At 43.3% G+C, this 21,158-nt stretch overlaps 1 protein-coding gene and 1 long non-coding RNA gene across 2 annotated transcripts in view; one reads left to right on the top strand and one right to left on the bottom strand.

Moving 5' to 3' along the window:
* Positions 1 to 252: 252 nt before the first annotated feature.
* LOC128323528 (uncharacterized) overlaps positions 253 to 21,158 on the bottom strand; it is a 30,670-nt gene continuing 9,764 nt past the window's right edge. Inside the window, exons 3-4 of the long non-coding RNA XR_008306332.1 lie at positions 6,127 to 6,256; positions 253 to 481 (exon numbers count right to left, since the gene is read on the bottom strand). This is a non-coding gene — a long non-coding RNA (uncharacterized LOC128323528). The remainder of the gene's footprint in view (positions 482 to 6,126; positions 6,257 to 21,158) is intronic.
* The window catches only part of LOC128323526 (ras-related protein Rab-10-like), a 70,332-nt gene continuing 67,724 nt past the window's right edge, over positions 18,551 to 21,158 (top strand). The window contains exon 1 of the mRNA XM_053246814.1: positions 18,551 to 19,125. Within this exon, the coding sequence (XP_053102789.1) occupies positions 18,966 to 19,125 (160 nt within the window). The 5' untranslated portion in view covers positions 18,551 to 18,965. The remainder of the gene's footprint in view (positions 19,126 to 21,158) is intronic.

The raw sequence follows: 21,158 nt of genomic DNA, 5'->3' as shown, positions 1-21,158 counted from the left end.
TCTCTTCATTTGGGCAGGACTTCCATTTACTTTCCCCCTGCTGCTAAATATAAGAGAAATTCTACTTGAAAAGGTGCCTCTTTGCCCAGTTAGGAGGACTGATCTAAATTAAATGATAATTGGAGTGTGAGCAGTGTAAGAATAGACATTTGCCCCTCCTGCTGGATATGTGGGTGGCATATTTGCTCCCTATGTTCTGATCCTCAAACCATCAGGCAGCGTATTTATTTATCACTCAAACCAATGTCATTCCAGCTGGGTTTTTAATAAGTTCTTCCAACACACAATACCTTGCATGTTAGAGGCTCATCCGATTAAATTATATGGTTCAAGGATGAAGTTACTAGTGGAGTTTCTGGAATTAGAGATGTGTTTCTACGGGGATTATGAAAGCTGGAAATCAATTGGCTAGATAAAATAAAGATTGTGGTTTTGATTGAAATTAGAGCAACTGTTCAAGAGTCTATGCTGGTTCCTCGTCCTGTGCAGGAAGACAAAAAGCAAACTAAGGTGCCAGCATCTCATTGGCTATCAGAGGAAAGACCTTTCTAATCTATGCATAGATTACTACACAGACTCTACTAACAGATCTCTGCTTATATAGTCATATGCTTCTGGCTAATTCTATGGCACATAGGCTAAAAAAACTCTAGCACAAACTACATATACTTGGGGTAAGACTAACACAGTAATAACATGGCTCTAAATGCATTCTAAATCCATGATGCAGTTGAGACATTACACCCAAGTTCCCCTTAGGTACGGAGACATAACTGGCATTTGATTGTATGCTGATTCATGCCCAAATCTGCCAACACCTCATACCTGGATGCGACTGAGGTGAAAATGCCCTCCAGGAAAAAACCCCTAACCAACCGGCAGACACCTGGAGGCTTTTCAGACAGCAGGCTTTACTGCAAGTTCAAGGCATAACCAGAGGCACTCTTGCCCCTGGACTTCAGGGCCGAAGTTCAGGGCCTCTACACCCCCTGGGGACTTTTTCTTACACCCTTTTTAGTTTGTCCCAAGTGGTGTGCTTGTGTTAAAAATGTGTTTAAAATACTATTTGTGTGGGTGAGGACCTCCAAAAGGTCCAGGCGCCAAAATTACCTAGCACCTCTGGGTATAATGGACACTCCATTGCAGAAAGAGGGTTTTTTTAAAACCTCAGACATAAATTGGGCTATGTTTGAATATGGAGGAAAAAACCCAAATCATGTATGAAGTGCTCCCTGAAATATTGCACAGACTTCAGGGTAAATCTGGCCAATATGCCAACGCACACCCACCCTCCCAAAGTAAAGTCACAGTAAAGTCACTGTCTGAAAAAGCTGGTTTATGTCTGAATTCAGAGTTTAATCACAAATTTCCCCCATTTTTCCTAAAAGAAGAAATCCCCCCACCCCCGGCATCTTACTAAATGCCCTGTTGCACACCATCTCCCATACTTCTAGCACGTATTCTTGCCTGAGGACTTCCACTCTTTGGCAAACCCATTCATACAAATATGGTCTAAGGGAGGAAAGCCCTGCATTCAGATGCCCAAGAGCATATATGTAGAGCTCCTGCACTGCCAGATAGCTTATAATGAGTGTTAGCTCTAGGGGAGATGGTGGGGGAAATGAATACAAAACACCCCCAGACCTCTACGGTGATATATATGAATGAATTATTTCATTATGATCTTTGATCAGATATATGGCAATATGCAGTATGCTATAGCAAGAAAGGTGGAAGGCCCTAGAAAAGATTTATGCATAGGCACAACTTGCAAGTTGTTGTCTTTGTATATATTCAGTTTCTGACAACACCAATCATCTCATTGTGCGCAGCAGCAGCAGCAGAAGACATACAGCAGGCTACTATATGGAAGAATTGCTGGACTGGGGCCACTGCACCTCTTTTGATCCAAAACAAGAGAGTCAGTACTATATTTCATTAGTGAAAGACTAATATATTTGCTTGCCCATTCCACCCACAAAAATGATGAATGCTCATATCTTCAGATGGCACCATTTCTGCTTAATATAATTTAGTCTCTTACATATCTGATAGGTTGAAGTATTAAAAATTATGGGTTATATAAAATGTTTAAACTCATGCATTCCATATTACAATTAATGCAGTGATATCTCTGAACTACAGGGCAATGTGTGCCATATTGTTTGGCTTTTAGATTTCACAAATGGAATATCATTTGCTATTGGAATGAGATTAAAGAATTCCACATGTTTACTTGTAATTGCCTCAACTGAATGGTAGTTTTGTCCCTGTTATTTAGATCTCTTTTCTTAATATATAATGTTCTGGCATTTTCCCAGCTGAGTGTAGTGTTAATTACCTGCACACAGACAACGATAGTAAAATAAAGTACCGGTACTAGTCTTTATATACACTTTGGAGCCAAACTATCAACTTTGCCATATAAAGTATCAATATTTAGGTTGGCTATATTAAAAGAGGTGAGACTTCTGCACATTTCAGAAGTGAAGAAAACAAATGCTCCTTGGGTGCTGCTTTTCCTATCCAACTGTTGCAGTACAGAAAAAACTGCACCTGTTGAATTCTTTGTTGATCCAGCACTCATAGACAATCTGTTGCTCTTAGAAAATGGTCATCTTATCAATGTGTCTATCTTTCGAGAATTTCTACTCCACCTTGCTACAACAACAAATATTTATATACCACTTTTCAACAAATGTTTCCAAAGCAGCTCACATAAAGAAATAAGAAGGAAAGAAGGATCCCTATTCCCAAAGGGCTCACAATCTAAAAAGAAATAAGACAGACACCAGCAACAATCATGGGGGTGGGAGTTACTGTGCTGGAAGTAGATAGGGCCAGTTACTCCCCATGCTAAATAAAGAGAATTGCCACGTTTAAAAAGTCACTTTGCCCAGTAATCAGGGTACTGACTACACAAGGCAACTGACAAGACTCATTTTTCAGCAAAAGCAGAAGGTAAGTTGTTTATGCCAGGTTAATCTGTTGCTGAAGTTATAAGAACAAAAGCAATGGTGCACTAGGACCATTATAAACAGAAGGAAGGCGAAATGGTGTCCTGATAAAGTCCATGGCATAATTAACTGAACTGCATAACAAGGAAAGGGAGCTGTGAATATATATATCAGGAATGCTTATACAAATCAATAAAAACATAATTATTAGCCTTTTGCCTTCCACCAGGAGCATTTCCAGACGGGGCTTTTAGTTCACTTCTCCCCTAGAATGGAGAGTGCTCGTTCACATATTGGCCAGATTTGTGAGACTTTGGCCAGATAGCTAAAGTCCCTGTGAGCTATTAGGGAGCACTTCACTTTTCAGGTTTTTCATTGCCCATTAAAGCATAGCCCAATTTATGCCTGGGGTTTAAAAACCTACTTTTTACATCCGTTGTTTTAGGCAAATCTGAACTTGCAGAAATCCCTCACTGTAGACCCACAGTAAAGCCTACAGTCTGGAAATACACCATATTGTCTTAGAAAATGTAGTCACATTTTCACTGCACTATCTATATCTATATATTTAATTCTCCTGGGTGTGCCAGGAAAAATGCGTCCTGGAAGCCCAGCTGAGGCGAGGCGGCGGGCCTGGTGGGCCAGGCCACGGCGGTGGTGGTGTGCCGCGGTGGGCCAGTTAGAGGCACAGATGCTCTGTGCCCGGGCCCACTAGTATATATATATAATTCTCCTGGGTGTGCCTTGGAATGTGTGTCCCAGTGCCCAGCTGATTGGCTGGGCGGCAGACAGGCCTGATTGGCTGAGGCACACCCAGGAAGATTGGTCGCCACCATGGGTGGGCCTGGTCGCAGAGGCCAGAGGCAGTGGCGGGCCTGGCCCACACATGGAGGCAAGGCCCAGGAGGGGAGAAAGAAAGTGTGGGGGCAGAAGTGGCGGTGGGGAGGAGAAGCGGCTGGGCCTGGAAGCAGAGACTGGGGCAGAAGGTGGGGGGGAAAGAGGTAACCGCCAGCCCCCAAGAGCCCACAGATGCTTTGTGCAGGGTTGGCTAGTACATTTAAAAAGCCTTGATGGGGCAGAGCTACCAGTGTTCCAAAGTGCCTTTGGAACACAGTGAACACAAGCCATGCCGCCCGGGGGGGGGGGGATACCTCACTTGCCTTTCTCCTCCAGCTGGCTGCCTGACTGATCCTCCTCCTGCTGCTGCCCACCACCACAATCCACCCACCTCTCACATAAGCATACTACAGGTGAAACTCGGAAAATTAGAATATCGTGCAAAAGTCCATTAATTTCAGTAATGCAAATTAAAAGGTGAAACTGATATATGAAACAGACGCATTACATGCAAAGCGAGATAAGTCAAGCCTTAATTTGTTATAATTGTGATGATCATGGCGTACAGCTCATGAAAACCCCAAATCCACAATCCCAGAAAATTAGAATATTACATGGAACCAAGAAGACAAGGATTGTAGAATAGAACAATATCGGACCTCTGAAAAGTATAAGCATGCATATGTATTCAGTACTTGGTTTGGGCCCCTTTTGCAGCAATTACTGCCTAAATGTGGCGTGGCATGGATGCTATCAGCCTGTGGCACTGATGAGGTGTTATGGAAGACCAGGATGCTTCATTAGCGGCCTTCAGCTCTTCTGCATTGTTTGGTCTCATGTCTCTCATCCTCCTCTTGGCAATGCCCCATAGATTCTCTATGGGGTCAGGTCAGGCGAGTTTGCTGGCCAATCAAGCACAGTACACTGTATACTTTTCGGAGGTCCGATATTGTTCTATTCTTCAATCCTTGTCTTCTTGGTTCCATGTAATATTCTAATTTTCTGGGATTGTGGATTTGGGGTTTTCATGAGCTGTACGCCATGATTATCACAATTATAACAAATTAAGGCTTGACTTATCTCGCTTTGCATGTAATGCGTCTGTCTCATATATCAGTTTCACCTTTTAATTTGCATTACTGAAATTAATGGACTTTTGCACGATATTCTAATTTTCCGAGTTTCACCTGTATATGCACACATAAACAGAGTAAACAAGCAGACAAATACATTTGACCCCTGCTAACTTGGCAAAGAGGCACCTTTTAACGTGGCGATTCTCTTTATTTAGCAGGGGGAGAGTAACTGGCCCTATTCACCCCCAGCACAGTACCTCCAGTGACTGTTGCTGGTGTCTATCTTGTGTTTCTTTTTAGATTGTGAGCCCTTTGGGGACAGGGAGCCATCTTATTTATGTACTGTATTATTTCTGTGTGTAAACTGCCCTGAGCCATTTTTGGAAGGGCGGTATAGAAATCGAATAAATAATAATAAATAATAATAATAATATGGAACATGTCTTCCTCCTGCTGGTAGTTACTATATGTTCTGAGTGATGCTAGCTGTGAGAAGATCTTATACTTCCAAAATCAAGAGACAGTAGCTTCCTGGTCCAGCAAGGGGTGGACAGTTTCTCACTGTAGAAACCTTTTCTTGAAAAGCTCTGATGCAACCGCAAATTTCTACCTCCCATTGGTGCCAGTGGCACCAATTCAGAATCCCCAAGGCAGCCCACCAAGAATCATCCTCTGAAATACTCCAACACAAACGGAAAGAGAGTGTGAGGCTGGACCTGAAATACTATTTTTAAGCTAAGAAGTATAAGATGGAAACTTCAAAAGCCATCTTTGACTGATTCAATAAGGGCTGCCCAGTGGACCTAATTGAGGTAGTTCTACATGTGCTAATCAGACCCTCTGGATCCAGTAAATGATAGTTGTATACTCCAGGCTCTCCTAATGCCCAGGAAATGTCCATCAAGGTCTCTCCAAAGCCCTTTAATAGTTTGTAAAGATGAAACAAACCATTTTTCTCAACACCGGTAATATGTAAGCACATTACAGGGGCTTACATTAAGCAAGGGGAGGCAGTCGTCTTGGGGCCCCACTGCCTTGAGGGCCCCCCCGAGGCACATCACATGACTCCCCACCCCCCCACGTTGCACCCCTTATGAATTATGTTGAGTCTCTTGGAGATCGGCAGGAGCAGAGAGTAAAAAAAAACTAGATTGTGAAGTGTGTTTCTGTGTGTATATCAGTGAGGGGCCCATTTTAAAATCTTGTCTCTGGGCCCCCTCCAACCTTGCTACGCCCCTGGCACATGAATCACCCACCATTCTGCTTACTATCTTGTTCTCCAGAGGTTTGCTTCCTTTCCCTCTCTTGTTGCTTCTTACTGATGGCAGTTTGCTTTGCCACCACTTGATTCGATGGAGGATTGCATCCTTATTGCTAATATTCTCTCTGCCAACATACAAAGCAAATAGAAGAAAATTTCTGAGAGAAAGGAAAGGGTATGATGACTTCAAGGAGACAGTGAGTGACTTGGTGCAAAAAGGGTAAATTTCCTCTGCATATTCTTAACAGCGAGGACATTCTCCACATCTCCAGAGTGCACTAAGTGGTGCAGTAAACCAATAAATTAGAAGAATGTAAATTCTTTAGCAGGAATTGCACACTAGGGAAAATGCTTCCTCATCCTCATATTTGTTTTCATGGAAATAATGTACACTCTTCCTAAAAATCATACTGGTACAAAGCTGAGTAAGACATCAAAACCAGTTATAGTCATTATAGTGAAGTGCTTAATTGCAGTGGCAACCCATCTCTGCTGTGTCTATAAAAACCTGTGTAATGAACGTGATCACTCAACAAAGCCTTGTCTTGAGTAGGTAGTTCTTTCTCCTTTCAGTTCCACTACTTTGTGCCCATCTCTCATTGGACTGAATTACAACCTAACTGGTCAAGTGACCTAAGATATTATTCATTCGTTGATAGGATGCTTTTTGCAAATCTCACAGCACTTTTGCAGGATTGCAGTATGTATAAATTGGGTTCATTTCATTCATCATCTAACAATGAGATTCTATTCTGCAATCACACCAACTGGCAAATGCTCTTTGGCAAGTGGAACACCAAGTTACATAAGTAAATATATACTGGTGCAGCAGTGCTGGGACTGGTGAGTGAAAGCATTACATCAGTGGAACAACGCCAATGTATGAAGAATCTCTTATAAATCCCTCTTCTTCTATTTGCCTTTTATTTCTTCTATTTGCTTCTATTTGCCTTAAGGACCCCACAGCAACCCCATCAGATTTTTAAAACGTATGTCGATATTTACTATAATATTAATTTAATTACAAGTTATAATTTTATAAACTACTGGAGGATAAAGAAAAGTTATCAATCAAGTATTGTTTTGTTTCTTCGGGTACTTTCAGCTGTTGATATATTCCAACATCAGCACAAATTACAACAGAAAGAACACTGGGAATCCACACTAAGAAGAAAGAAGTCACATTATATTCTTAGCACCATCTGCTGGCAATTTGTGACAATCCATGAAGCAAATACTAAAGAACAATCTTTTTTCATATCCCTTGTATTCTAACTAGAGGAAAAACCTTTCACAGTTGTTTCATGGATTGCCACAAATAGTCAGCAAATGGCACTAAGAATGTAACACAATGCTCTTCTTAGTGTGGATTGTGACCCCCCCCCCTATGAGTAGTTGAAGTTACTAAAGGGAGTGACTAAAAGAGTTGACTTAGTTCATAGCCCTAAACAACCTGTTAGCCAACTCTCCATTCTTCCTTCCCAGCAAGAACTCACACAGGGAGATGTTCTGATGTTCCATTGCTTTAAGAGACACATGCCTTTACTGCTGTGATCTAAGCCTTTCTCCTGGCAGTTGCTTCAGAGTCATCTGACATAAGTGTCCCTATCAGGTTTCTTGCTTTAAACAAAGGCTGAATTCAGACATAACACAGAACTGAGGGTCTAGGTTCCACTTCCCCACCCGCCATGTGCTTAGCTGTCTGAATTCAGACATAAGAGCTGGCCTCCTTTCTGAGGGGAAGCTAGCTGCCAGGCTTCCACCTTTGATTAGTGGACAGCTGTGGCAGCCAATAAGGACACAGAGAGGGAGGAGCTTCCTTCCCTCCACTCTGGTCCCAGGGAAGGCTACCTGCAGTTCCGCATTCAGATATAACTGAGATAGCCACAAACCAGAGGCCTGAGCAGTGAACCTCACTTCAAACCAAGGGTTCAAGCTGGAGTTTGGTAACTGAAACCTCAATTTGAGTTAGGGTCCAAACTGCGATTTCATGCATTCAGACACACAGTTACATGAACCCCAGCAACATGTAACTCCAGTTTGGTGTGATATCTGAATGCAGCCAAAGACTTAACAATCTGAGGTTCTCTTTCTACTCATCTGATCAGCCTCCTCCAGGCTATCAGATTTCAGCCAATGAAGACTCTTCCTTGCAGGTAAGTTTCCTTCTTGAAGATAGCGCAATCACTTCACCTTCTGTTATGCTTTTCCATTTGCTGCCTAAACTTTCAGTCTGTCAAATGCAGGTTTTCTCCTAGTGATGAGCTCCCAGTGATTCTGTTGGAGCTAGGACTCTGGCAGCATCAGCTCCCAGCTGCAATGTCTTATAGTGACCACTGGGGGCTTTTAGGATCGTGGATAAAAGTGCTGGACTCCTTCCCTCTCTGTTCTTCCAGGGTTAGTCTCCATTTTGCCTCTCCAGAGATGGCTGTTTGTTATGTTCTCTCTCTTCAGCCATGAGCTACAGCTAAAATTAAGCTGCAGGCTTTTTCACATTCATTTGTAACCTTTTCTTTAAATGAATCCTTGTAGTTCTTCAGTCCTAAAGAACTGTCTCAAGACCTCTTGCTTTGCTGCTTTCTCACCAAACAGTTGTGCTTTGCTATTTGGGGAATGAACTGCCATTCTTCCCCTACAGATTCAGCCTAGGCTTTCCTCTTCAGTCCTAGCTTCTGCATTCTCAGCTTCCTTAGCCTTTTTGCTCAGCCCTCTTCTTCCTGTCACTGGCTGACATCCTGAGCATATATAATAGAGGAAGTTCTATTGAAATTTAGACTACTCTCAGCATAGTACTACTGAGAAATTTAGTCAGGATGTCAGCCACTGTCCCTCAGCAATCTTCTGCACAACCACACAAATTTTAGATTGTGAGCCCTTTGGGGACAGGGATACATCTTTATTTGTTTCTGTTTCTCTATGTAAACCAATTTGGGAACTTTTGTTGAAAAGCGGTATATAAATATTCTTTATCATCGCTGCCACACAACTTGCTCTCAAACCCCCTGTTCTGCGCCTTATATAGCCAGCCATACAGAATGTCCAGGACCCTTGACCTATCCCTGTAAGCATTCTGTTTGGCCACTTTCATATTGGATTGACCCTTTATGTCCAATAGCATTATCCAGAATAGTAGCAAACTGTCCAATCATTTTAAAGGGATGTGAAGCCTCTGGCCTGTATTTTTTCATGGCAGCCCTGCTGTAAGGTTGCAGCCTGTATACAAAGCTCTCATCTATTTAAAACATTCCCTAAGCAACCAAAATGGCTTCCTTGCAACTCCATTACCTTCCGCATTCAACAAAAATCAGACTTTGCTTTAGAGTTTTGATGCAACAGAATATTTCAAATAATAACACAAATGAAAATGGCATGGACAAAAATGATGGGACCCTTAACCTAATATTTTGTTGCAAAACCTTTAGATGCAATCACTGCAAACAAGCGATTCCTGTAGCTCCCAATGAGACTTCTGCACCTGTCAACAACTCTTCCTGAGCAAACTGCTCCAGCCGTGTCAGGTTTGAAGGGTGCCTTCTCCAGACTGCTTGCTTCAGTTCTTTCCATAGATCTTCGATAGGATTCAAATCAGGGCTCATAGAAGGCCACTTCGGAATAGTCCAATGTTTTGTTCTTAGTCATTCTTGGGTGCTTTTAGCTGTGTGTTTTGGGTCATTATCCTGTTGGAGGATCCATGACCTGCGACTGAGACAGAGCTTTCTGACACTGGGCAGTACGTTTCGCTCCAGAATGTCTTCATAGTCTTGAGATTTCATTGTTCCCTGCATAGACTCAAGGCACCCCGTGCCAGATACAGCAAAGCAGCCCCGAAACATAACTGAGCCTCCTCCATGTTTCACAGTAGGTATGGTGTTTTTCTTTGAAAGCTCCATTTTTTCATCTGTGGACATAGAGCTGATGTGACTTGCCAAAAAGCTCCAGTTTTGTCTCATCTGTCCAAAGGACATTCTCCCAGAAGCACTGTGGCTTGTCAATATGCATTTTGGCAAATTCCAGTCTGGCTTTTTTATGTTTTTCTTTCAACAATGGAGTCCTCCTGGGTCTTCTTCCATTGAGCCCAGTGTCAATCAAAAAGTGACAGATGGTGCAATCAGACACTGATGCACCTTGACCGTGGAGTTCAGCTTGTATCTCTTTGGAAGTTGTCCTTGGCTTTTTGCCTACTATTGTAACTATTCTTCTGCCCATTCTGGGGTCAATTTTCCTCTTGCGGCCACGTCCAGGGAGGTTGGCTGCAGTCCCGTGGACCTTGAACATCTTAATCATATGTGCAACTGTTGTCACAGGAACATTAAACTGCTTGGAGATGGTCTTATAGCCTTTGCCTTTAACACGCATGTCGATAATTTTCTTTCTGATCTCCTCAGACAACTCTCTCCTTTGCTTTCTCTGATCCATGTTTATTGTGGGACACACAATGATACCAAACAGCAGAGTGACCACTTTTCTACATTTAAATAGGCTGAATGACTGATTGCACGATTGGAGACATGTGTGATACTAATTAAAGAAAACAGCAATTTGAAAAATCACTCTAATCCAATTATTTATGATCTTTTCTAGGGGTACCAATAAGTGTGTCCAGGCCACTTTGGAATATCTTTGTAGAAAAAGCAATACTTTATCTCTTTTGACACTTGCTTTGCTTTACTTGATGACATATCAAAGGCATGCAGGTATGCATGGGACAATTGCTTTTAATTTAATCTCTTTTCAGGAGGCATAAAACACTTGTTCAATGAGCTGTAAGGGTACCAACAAATTTGTCCACGAGTGTATACTGTATCAAGATATACAATGTTGAGTACAGTACATCACTCTGCCCAAATGTCTAAAGAATCATGAGTACACAAGAGCAGTAGTGAAACAAACAGGACACAAGATGCATACTCCCAAAAGAAGGTCCCTGTTGGCAACAAATATCTGAAGCGGATAAGTCCCCACCATTCACTGGGGAAGGGAATGGAAAGCATAGCCACTTCACTGGGTATCACCAAACACTTCATTTATTGGAACTGCTGTCAAGCATATCTGACTCATTACAACTAGAGCATTTTGTACAGAACCAACAGCAACTGAAGACAAAGTTCTACTGCAACTCCCTCTATTGGATGGGTAAGTATTATCCTGACAACATGATTGATTGCCCCCTGTGGGTAAATCCCCAAATACAATAATCACTGGGGAAACTAAAGAAGTGCACATCCAAAAGGAAAGTGGGGAGTTTGGCTGAAGCATGTGAAATGGAAAAGAACCCAGGAGGTGGCACACTTTCTCTCAGTTACCAAGTCAATGAGCATCTTGACAAAGGTACTATATTACCCATAGGTTCTGAGTGCAAGCTGCACCTGCTTGTGCATGTGAATGTTGGAGGGTATTGAACAAGTTAAGTGATATCATCTCAATATTCCTGATGTTGCTGCATATTGATTAGCGCTTCCATGAATGGCTAATACGAGGGCATGAAAATTATTGTGATTGGAGAGTGGCAACAGAATTGCCAGAGACTCTGTAGGAGTGGGTATTATTGCTCTTTTGGGTTTACTTTCCCTTAATATTACCTAATGGCGCAGCGGGAAAATGACTTGACTAGCAAGCCAGAGGCTGCCAGTTCGAATCCCCGCTGGTATGTTTCCCAGATATATTGAGCAGCAGCGATATAGGAAGATGCTGAAAGGCATCATCTCATACTGTGAGGGAGGAGGCAATGGCAAACCCCTCATGTATTCTACCAAAGACAACCACAGGGTTCTGTGGTCGCCAGAAGTCGACACTGACTGGACGGCACACTTTACCTTTAATACCATTGTGTTTTACACTACTACTGGGTCAACATGGAATCCCAACAGCATTATGCCAGTGTAAATCCTGGCACAGCGGCAGCCATCTTAGCTATATCATAGGTTTGAAGTGCCTAGCCTGATGTGCATTTCACCCAAGTGACACAGAACATTAGAAATATAATTCTGCTAGGCCATTACATTCATTTAGACTTGACAGAAATATACCTGTATCTCTTTGGATTTTGATCCTTACTCCTATAAAATGATCATAGGTTATGAAAAATGAACCCCTTTCACCCCCCAAAATTAATTTCACTGACTACATTAACAAGCAGGTCTGCACACTTTCTATCTTTCAAGGCTTCTATGCCTGACTGCATTTATGTTCTCATTTAGCATCTCAAAATGGGCACTTTCTTTCAAGAAGGATTACTGCATGAATCACCTGCTTAGTTAATCTGACTTATTAGCATACTGTCACCCATTAACTGCATTATAACAACTATAGCTCTCACTGTTCTCCCCCACCTCCCTTCAAAACAGACCTCTTCAGGTTTGCAAGGACATTTGTTGCTTTCTGTCTTTGGCAAACTCTATTGTTTATCAGTCCAACACAGTATCTGTGGATAATATTGGAAAGGATGATATAATTATTAAAATCCTGAAGAAACCCACCCCGCCCCCCCCCACACCAGTCCATAATATTTCCTGGTGATTTACTTAGAAGTATTCTAAAATTAAGTCTTTAGCACTGCAAGAAACCTCTTTGGAATCCAAGCAGCTCTCGAGCATCTCTTCAGACTCCAAATAAAGACACCGAGGAGTGGAATTACAGATTTCTTTTTCTTATGTATGGTAATTCATAACAGACAGATTGAAGCTAACATCCCTGGTAGGAAAATTAACCATTCAGAACATGATCTTATTGCTCACAAATATTTTAGGTGTATATTGCTATTCACAAGGGCACACGCTTTAGAATTCATTTAAGATTTGTGGGTTCTTGGAAGCATGATTCCATTACGTAAGCATCCACTGCAAACTAGGAATACTCTTTTTCATAGAGGTGATTCTGGAAACAGTAGGTGCATAAACGATTAGGAGAGACGGCCAAGCCAATGCCTCCAGTTCTTTCTGAAATTATTGTGGAGAACACCAACTTCTCAAATTTTCCAGTTTGATAACCTAAAATCAGCAGCTAAATCAATATATTGGCCTTTAGATAAGTCATTTGATTTTCTGAGAGGCTGAGAACCATTCCAGCGCTACATTTTTATACTCTTGTTTTTAAAAAGGATTTAGGTAAACAGCTAGAAGGCAATACTGGAAGCAGCCCTGAGAAGCTTCTGTGAAGTCCCATTCTGCATACAAAGGTCACAGCAAGGAACCCTCTGCAAATTTGTGATCAAATACAGCAATATTTACTTGGCAAAGCCCCAAATGTAGATATCAGACAGCCAAAGTATGTGGAATGACAGAACCCCTATGTGATAGCTCCTATTCTCACTCATTCAACAACTCTGAATGAGCACCTACTCACAGTAAAAACTGTAGCAACTGCTACCTATTACTCATCAACACCCCAATTTTTTTGATCAGCTTACAGGCAGAAAAGTATCCTCCAACATGCAGAGAGGCAAAGATGTTCCACACCAACTGCATATACAGACCAAAAGCAAGGCCTATAATAGCACAAGCTAGTTATTCTTCTGTAGCATTGCCACTTTTTCATTCTGGCAGGGTTCCTATGTCTTTCTGAGGTACAGTACCCAGCTGTATTCTAAATGAAGATGTAGTGAATAGGGGACCGCTATATTTGTTATCCCCGTCATGCAGCTTTCAAAGGCAAAGGTGCTCTTCAGGAAGACAAAGGTTAGCAACCCCATTCCCAGGTGATAATGTCATACTGCAACCAATGTTGTTCTGATAAAGCTGTGTCTGTTCTAGCTCTCATGATGCTCAGCAAATGGGGAACCACCACCCCTCCGATTGTTATTCACCTCAGGGTTTTTCTCCCTATCCCATCACTTTCCCTGAATTCTTGATAAGTACCTTCAAAGTATATACCACCAGACCAGTGTTCCCTCTAACAGAGATTCCCAGATGTTGTTGACTGCAACTCCAATAACCCCCAAGCAAAGGCTATTGTAGCTGGGGATGCTAGGAGTTGTAGTCACCTAAGTCTGGGAATCCCTGTTAGAGGGAGCACTGCACCAGACACACATTACATCAACTAGCTGACCAAAAACAAGCTTAGAAAAACAAAATATGTCTGAGTGATACTGTTGTAGACCTTTCTTAGACAGTTTCATATCTGTTGTTAGTGACTAATAATGCAAAGGCAGCCTAATACACTATCTGCTCATGCCTGACCCTTGGATTCCCTCTTAATATACTTCCTTGTCATTGCCAACAGACCTTCCCAGTTCATAATCTGTTTAAAGGCCTGTTCAGACGAGCTTGTCTGGCACACACTGAGAATGTGCCTGCCCTGATATCAAAGGAAGACATTCTGATGCACTTTTGGGGTGTCCTTTAATCACACGGGCGGGGGGGTGTTCATCTGAATCACCCCTTTACACACACTCCAAAAGTGAAGTGTGTATAGAGGGGCAATTCAAATGAATGTCCGCCTCATGCAATTAAGGGACACCCCAAGAGCACATTGGGATGTCTTCCTGTGATGTCAGAGCAAGCATGCTCTCGGCACATCCCCAATCTTCTTGTATGAGCCGGATGGCACTCGTCTGAAACAGCCTAAGATCAGATTAAATCAGGTTCAAACCAAATGTTATGAGAATTGTGGTTTGGGGGCTTCTCTGCTTTCATTTTGTCTTCTTAACTGTTAACAGCAGCTGCAAGGGAGCCAATCTGGACTGGGATCATGGCATGGGGAGTTTTAACACTCTGCCCTCACCACATTTTGATCCAGATTCCGGTCGTTCACAACCTTCATTGGTACCAATGGATGTGTCTTTCTTGGAGCTTAAAGCAGCTTCAGGAAAGCTGTTTTCCTCAGACTGTGACATGAAGGGAAAGCATCGATCATTCTGTACTACACAGTCCCGATTCCCTACTCTGGTGGTTGCTATTTCAGTTAAGGGGGGGAGGGGACACAGGGTAAATTAAGCATCATGTCTAGTTTGACTGTCAGCATTGCTCAATTGTTTTTTGAGCAGGATGGGCTCTCTTCCAAACATACAACTTTCCAATCCCTGCAGCCCAGGAGCAGTCATCTCTTTGAGTACACAGAATCCTCCTCACAGCTATATGTACCCACTGTTGTGTGCTTAAGGCTCTGCAAATTGGGATGCTCAGCCAACACTTCAAAGAAGAGTAAGTCAGGGCACCTGCTTTGGTCTGAAGCTTCCACAGGCTCCTAGGTTCTCTAAAGCTTTGTGGTTAGGTTAGCAGTTTAGATGGCTGCAATGTGAAATCTCTGATGCTGGGAGAGAAGTGTCTTTGCCTCTGCCTGTTGCAGGATCCTAACCCACTGTGGACTGACCTACACACATTCTCTCTCTCCCCCCTTCGGTGTCTTGTGTGCCCAGTGCGGCCTGTCACATAATTTGAGTAACATTAGCTGACATCCAGACTAACAAAGCGAAGGTGCTATGTGAGAAGCCCTGGTGCTAAAACAACATTGGCATGGAGGTTGGGGGAGGGGCGGGCAGGAATTGTAACAATCTCCCCTCTCCTCATAAGCACTCTGCCATCCAAAAATAAATTCCTGAGAGCTGTGTGTTTTAACATAGTTTTTGGGTGACACCAAGTGCTTCTAGGGGAAGGTGAGGTCACTGACACTTGTCTCTCATCATTGCAGTTGCCAGTGCTGCTTTAGTTGAATCCATCTGCAGCACCGACACATCTCATATAGCCCCCATGCTTTGTTAGTCTGGATGCCAGCACTGATGTTGTTCACACAACCACACAGGGTGAGGGGAGGCTTTGTTTCACTCAACTCCGCCCCCACCCCCGACAATTGCCAAAACGTTGGTGGGAGCACCGTCCACGTTCTCATACGATCCATATTCAGAGAGCCGGGACAACGTGTCCTGGCCTCTGGGAATTCCACAATGCACTGTGGCCAGGGCTAGGCTGGAAGCAGCCTAAGCTCACACACAAGCAGCAAGCCTGTGTGAAGAGAGTGCTTGCTTCTTTAACCTCAGCTAAAAGCCAGGCTAGGTGGTGCTTTAAGCCTCACTGTCTTAAAATCAAGTGCTTTGGCTGAACACAGTTGTTCACCCAAGCTTCAGCAGACTATGTTGTGCTTGTTTTCTTAAATCTACCAATCTTTGCCTTGTTTATCTCTTCCAGACGTTTCATTAGCAAAGAAATAGCATTCAAGGTGTATAAAATAGGAAACTCATTACAAAACTTTGCACCACAAAGCCATTTTAGCAATATTCTCTGAATAACCACTTTTTAAACCTATGAAGTTCTTCCTAAATGGGCCTTTGGAGAATAAATGTAGAAATACTTTACATTCTCCAAACCAAACCTAATGTGATCTTATCATTGTCTCAAAATTGTTACAATTTTCCATTAGTGTATGTCCTTGGTTAGCCTTTCAAAATGTATGAGTCTGTTTAAGATATAAAAGGGATTTGAATGAAGAGTCCAACCAGTTTCCAGGCAGTTTGGCAGCAGTCCTAAGGATATCTCTAGCATAATAAAGAAAGTTGTTGCAACTAATGGACCTTCTTTATCTTTTCTTCAAGAATTTCTGTATTATAAATGAATCTGACATATTTGGAGGTTAAGATAAAACATCACTGCAAGTAATCTACTAAATACATATGTAGGATTCAATGTAAGCAATCAGATGTTCATTTTCCCCATTTAATACTTTGAAAGCTATGTCACTTATTTAGATTAATGAATATTCATTTGGAAGAACAGTTATCCATTTCTGACTTGCTCAGATATAATTAATCCATTTTATGCTAAAAATTATTTTACTTAGATTTATAAACTGCCCTGTTCCTTAGGATGGCTAATAACATCTATAATAAAACTGTAACTAGAAATACACAGCTAAATAGGGTGAACAAAAATATTTTTTTAAAATAATTTGAATTATAGCTTTAAACAACCACATGGTTAAAATGAGATCTAGCTTTAAACAACCACATACTACAGAAAATCTCATAAAACTCGCTGACATTCAGAGCAAGGACACAACCTCACAGCACTTCCAAACTAACTGCACAGGTGTACCAGGAAAGTGTCAATTTTTGACACCCTCCCCTTCCTCAGGAACTGCAAGCCCTTTGTGCCACCTGAAAATATGCAGCCTTCAGGGACATATGTTTGGGTAACACCAAGGGCTTCCTGGGGAAGGAGAATGTATCAAATATTGCCACTTCTCTGCTGCACCAGTGCAGTTAGTTTGGAAACTCTGTTAGACTGCTCCCTTCCTGCACGGACACGTGTTTGATCTGAATGTCAGCTATTGAATCCATTATCGTCTACCAAACACACTGAATTAAGATCTGCTTTTCTCCGTAAAACAACACAGGGGGAAATACACATGCACACTTCTGAGATCAAGCAGTGTAAACAGGACACTATTAAGTCATATATCATTTGGTGCTATCAACCAAACAGCATGGTACAGCTGTTTTCCTCATGCTCAGGACACAGAGGAGGGTCCAGAGCATGAACAGAAACATAGGAAGTCACTGCTAACATAGGAAGTCACCATATGTCCCCTGCATAGGAAGTCACCATACTCCCCTGCTAACTTGGCCAAGAGGCACCTTTTAACTGGCGATTCTCTTTATTTAGCAGGGGGAGAGTAACTGGCCCTATCCACCCCCAGCACAGTACCTCCAGTGACTGTTGCTGGTGTCTATCTGATGTTTCTTTTTAGATTGTGAGTCCTTTGGGGACAGGGATCCATCTTATTTATTTGTTATTTCTCTGTGTAAACCACCCTGTGCCATTTTTGGAAGGGCGGTATAGAAATCAATCAATCAATCAAACAAATAAACATTGAGTCAGACTAATAGTCCATCCGGTTCAACACTGTTGACACTTACTGGCAGTGACTCTCCAGGTTTAGGCAGAAATTATTTATACCACACAACCCAATGGCTCTAGGTGGTTAACAAAAACAAAACAATCCATTAAAACAATTAATACTATTTAAACATTTTTTTTAAGAAAACCCATGTTTTTAGGGCTCTTTAACATTGTTGTAATGATCTTAGTTCCCTACCCTATCCAGAGAGGATTTTATTTATTTATTGTTAAATGTATATACCATCTTTCATTAAAACAACCCCAAGGCGGTTTACAGCAAAATTTAAAAACAAGATGGTAAAAAAGACACAATTAAAATTGAACTTGGGACCAAAGCAGATGCTCTTAACACATTTATCGCCTCACAAGCTTGCTGTAGCCAAGCTATGGGGCTACACCTGATGTCCGGGGCTTACAAGACGCCAGCCTTGCTGTGTCCGTAAATCAGCGAGTCAGAGTTTTTAATCTGCTTGTGGTGAGCAGATTAAAACTTTCCTCCAAGGAGCAGGAAGGCCTAAAAAGGAGCAAGGGAAACAAAATGAAGAAGCACAGCAAATAAACAGCGTCCTTGGAACGGGTCGGGTGTCCAGCGATGTATCATTCTGGGCGCCTCTTTGTAGGTCTGGAACCCTTTCAGTTGGCCTTTGGGGCACACACAACTCAAGCCTCCATGCCTACCCAGACGTTTGCCTTGCCCCTCGATGATCACCTGCTGGCACTAGCCATCGCCCTGCACTCGTCTGGAAGAGAGCCAACCCCAAAAGGGGAAGCCAGTGGTTTCGCCCCGCTACCCACAGCAGATTGAAGAAGCCACACAGAGGAACTGGAGCACTCCTCAAACTCGGGCTACGGTACGACAAAGCGGCCAAGGCAGGCAGGAAGGAGCCCAGCAGAGGAGGAAGGGCGGGCCCTTCCCCACCGAGCGGAGAAGAGCAAGTTTCAGTTCAGTCCTGGCCAGGGAGCAGCTGCTGCTTTTGCAGCGGCCTCTTGGTCTCGGGTCCGGGACATGGCCCAGCCAGGAATCTGCGAGGCGCAGAAAGGGCTGCTAGCCAAGATAGTGATGGCTGGGGAGTCGTGCGTGGGGAAAACCTCTATCCTGAAGCGATACACCGAGCTAGCTCCTCCAACCTCGCTATCGCCGCCCACTTCCTATATCGCCACCATCGGTAAGTAATTAAGAGCTCCGGTCCGGCTTCGGGCGCGAGTGCGCGCCCTTTCACTCTTGGTCTCTCTCGTCTGACAGACGCTTTCTTCCCCGCGCGCTCTGTAGGCTGAGCTGTTCCAATCCCCACCGGCTGTGATTTAAAATTAGTCATTTCCGTGTCAGCCCTACATAATCAGCAGGCACCCAAATCAGAAAATCAGTATTTACTGACGCGTCTTAGTTTACTACCGTAGTGAAACTATTCACACGATGGCTATTCCCATCGTGAGAACCACCGGCCTTGGCTGAGGGTCACCACCGGGTCACCCGCTTAAGTAGCTAAAACCGGGTTCTGAGTGCTCCGTAAACCCGGTTTTTCTGATTGTGAGTTGCCGCAGTGCGGAGCTCCCCGGAGAGGAGGTGAAAAGCTGGAATTTGGCCGGTCCGGCGGGGGGGAGCGTGTGGCTTTAAGGGCAGGGGGGTAGTACTTACCCACCCACCCCGCCGCTCTCCGCCTTCCGGCGCTGGACTTTGCTAAAATGTTTTTGGGCCGGCAGAGTTCTTCCCTGCCGCCCCTGCCCCCATTGTTGTCTTCCGAGAATACAAGCAGTAAAAGTCACACATGTGTCTGTTGCGGCGCGCGTGCACCTGTCGCCACCGCCGGCACGTGCACGCCGTATACGTCATTGTGATGTATGCAGCGCGCGCGCCGTGACGGGCACATGCGTGACGCCAGCTTCTACTGCTTGTATTCTCGGGAGATAACGACGGGGGCAGGGGCAGCAGGGAGGAACTCTGCCACCCCAAAAACATTTTAGCAAAGTCCAGCACCGGAGGGGGAAGAGCGGCGGGGGTGGTGGTAAGTACTACCCCACCCCCGCCCTTAAAGCCACACTCCCCTCAGTGCCGGACCACGCCTCCGTGGTTCCGTGCACATCCCTACTCCAGATGACCTTAATGTGCAGTGGGAATCATGCAGAAGAAAGCACTTTCTGAGGTAACTCAGACCTAAGCTGTTCAGGGCTTTAAAGGAAATAACCAACACTTGGTATTTGCCCAGAAGCATATTGGCAACCAGTGCAGTTGTTTAAATACAGGCATAATGTGGTCTCCGGGTTACCCCAGAGACCAATGTGGCTGCTGCATTTTGAACTAACTGAAGTTTCCAGACTGTGTACTAAGGCAGCCTTATATGGATGGAGCACAATGCAGTAGTTGAGCCTGGAGGTTACCAGCGGGTACACCACTGTTTTGAAGTCATTCTCAAAGCACTCTTAGCCATAGCATCCACCTGAGATCCTAGAGTGAGGACAGGATCCAAGAACACTCCCAAATTGCATACTTGTTCTTTCCGGCAGACTGTAATCCTCTCCAGGTAAGAAAGATCTATCCCATCCCTCAAATTCCGTTGCCCCACAATGATCACTTCTGTCTTGTTTGGATTCCCTTTAAATTTATTATCCTTCATCCAGCCTATAATTGCCTGTAGGCAGGCATTTCGGGAATGAATGTCATTTCCTGATAATGATGACAAGGAGAAATAGATTTGAGTGTTGTCGGCATATACTGATAACATCCTGTACCAAACTCCTGACGAGAGGCTGAGGAGAGAGATGATAAGGATACCAAGGAACGTATGTGAGCAAATGCAATTTAGGCTTAGTTATAGTTGGGTGTGAGATATGTACTATAACAGCTCTAATGTATTATGATCTTATACAGTAGTTCCAAACCAGGGTTCCTCCAGATGTTGGTGAACTATAACTCCTATCACCTCCAGCAACAATAAATTGTAGCTGGGAATGATGGCAGGTGTAGTTCAGCAACATCTGGAGGAACCTTGGTTGGGAACCACTGATCTAATGGTATGATGATGGTTATATCTGTGTGCCACAATCTAACATACTTGGGTCTGTTGATGTTAAAGGGCTTAAGTTAACCTAATTATTTTCATTTCTAAAACATTCTTTGCTTTTGTGTGTTGGACATTGAGAACTGCCTTTGATTAAAAATTTGCCATACAAATGTATAAAATATAGTATAGCATGTAAAATA

Source organism: Hemicordylus capensis, chromosome 4 (assembly GCF_027244095.1).
Source record: "Hemicordylus capensis ecotype Gifberg chromosome 4, rHemCap1.1.pri, whole genome shotgun sequence".
Lineage (NCBI taxonomy): Eukaryota > Metazoa > Chordata > Lepidosauria > Squamata > Cordylidae > Hemicordylus > Hemicordylus capensis.
The sequence above is the reverse complement of the archived record's forward strand: the minus strand, read 5'-3'. Positions and strand labels throughout refer to the sequence as shown.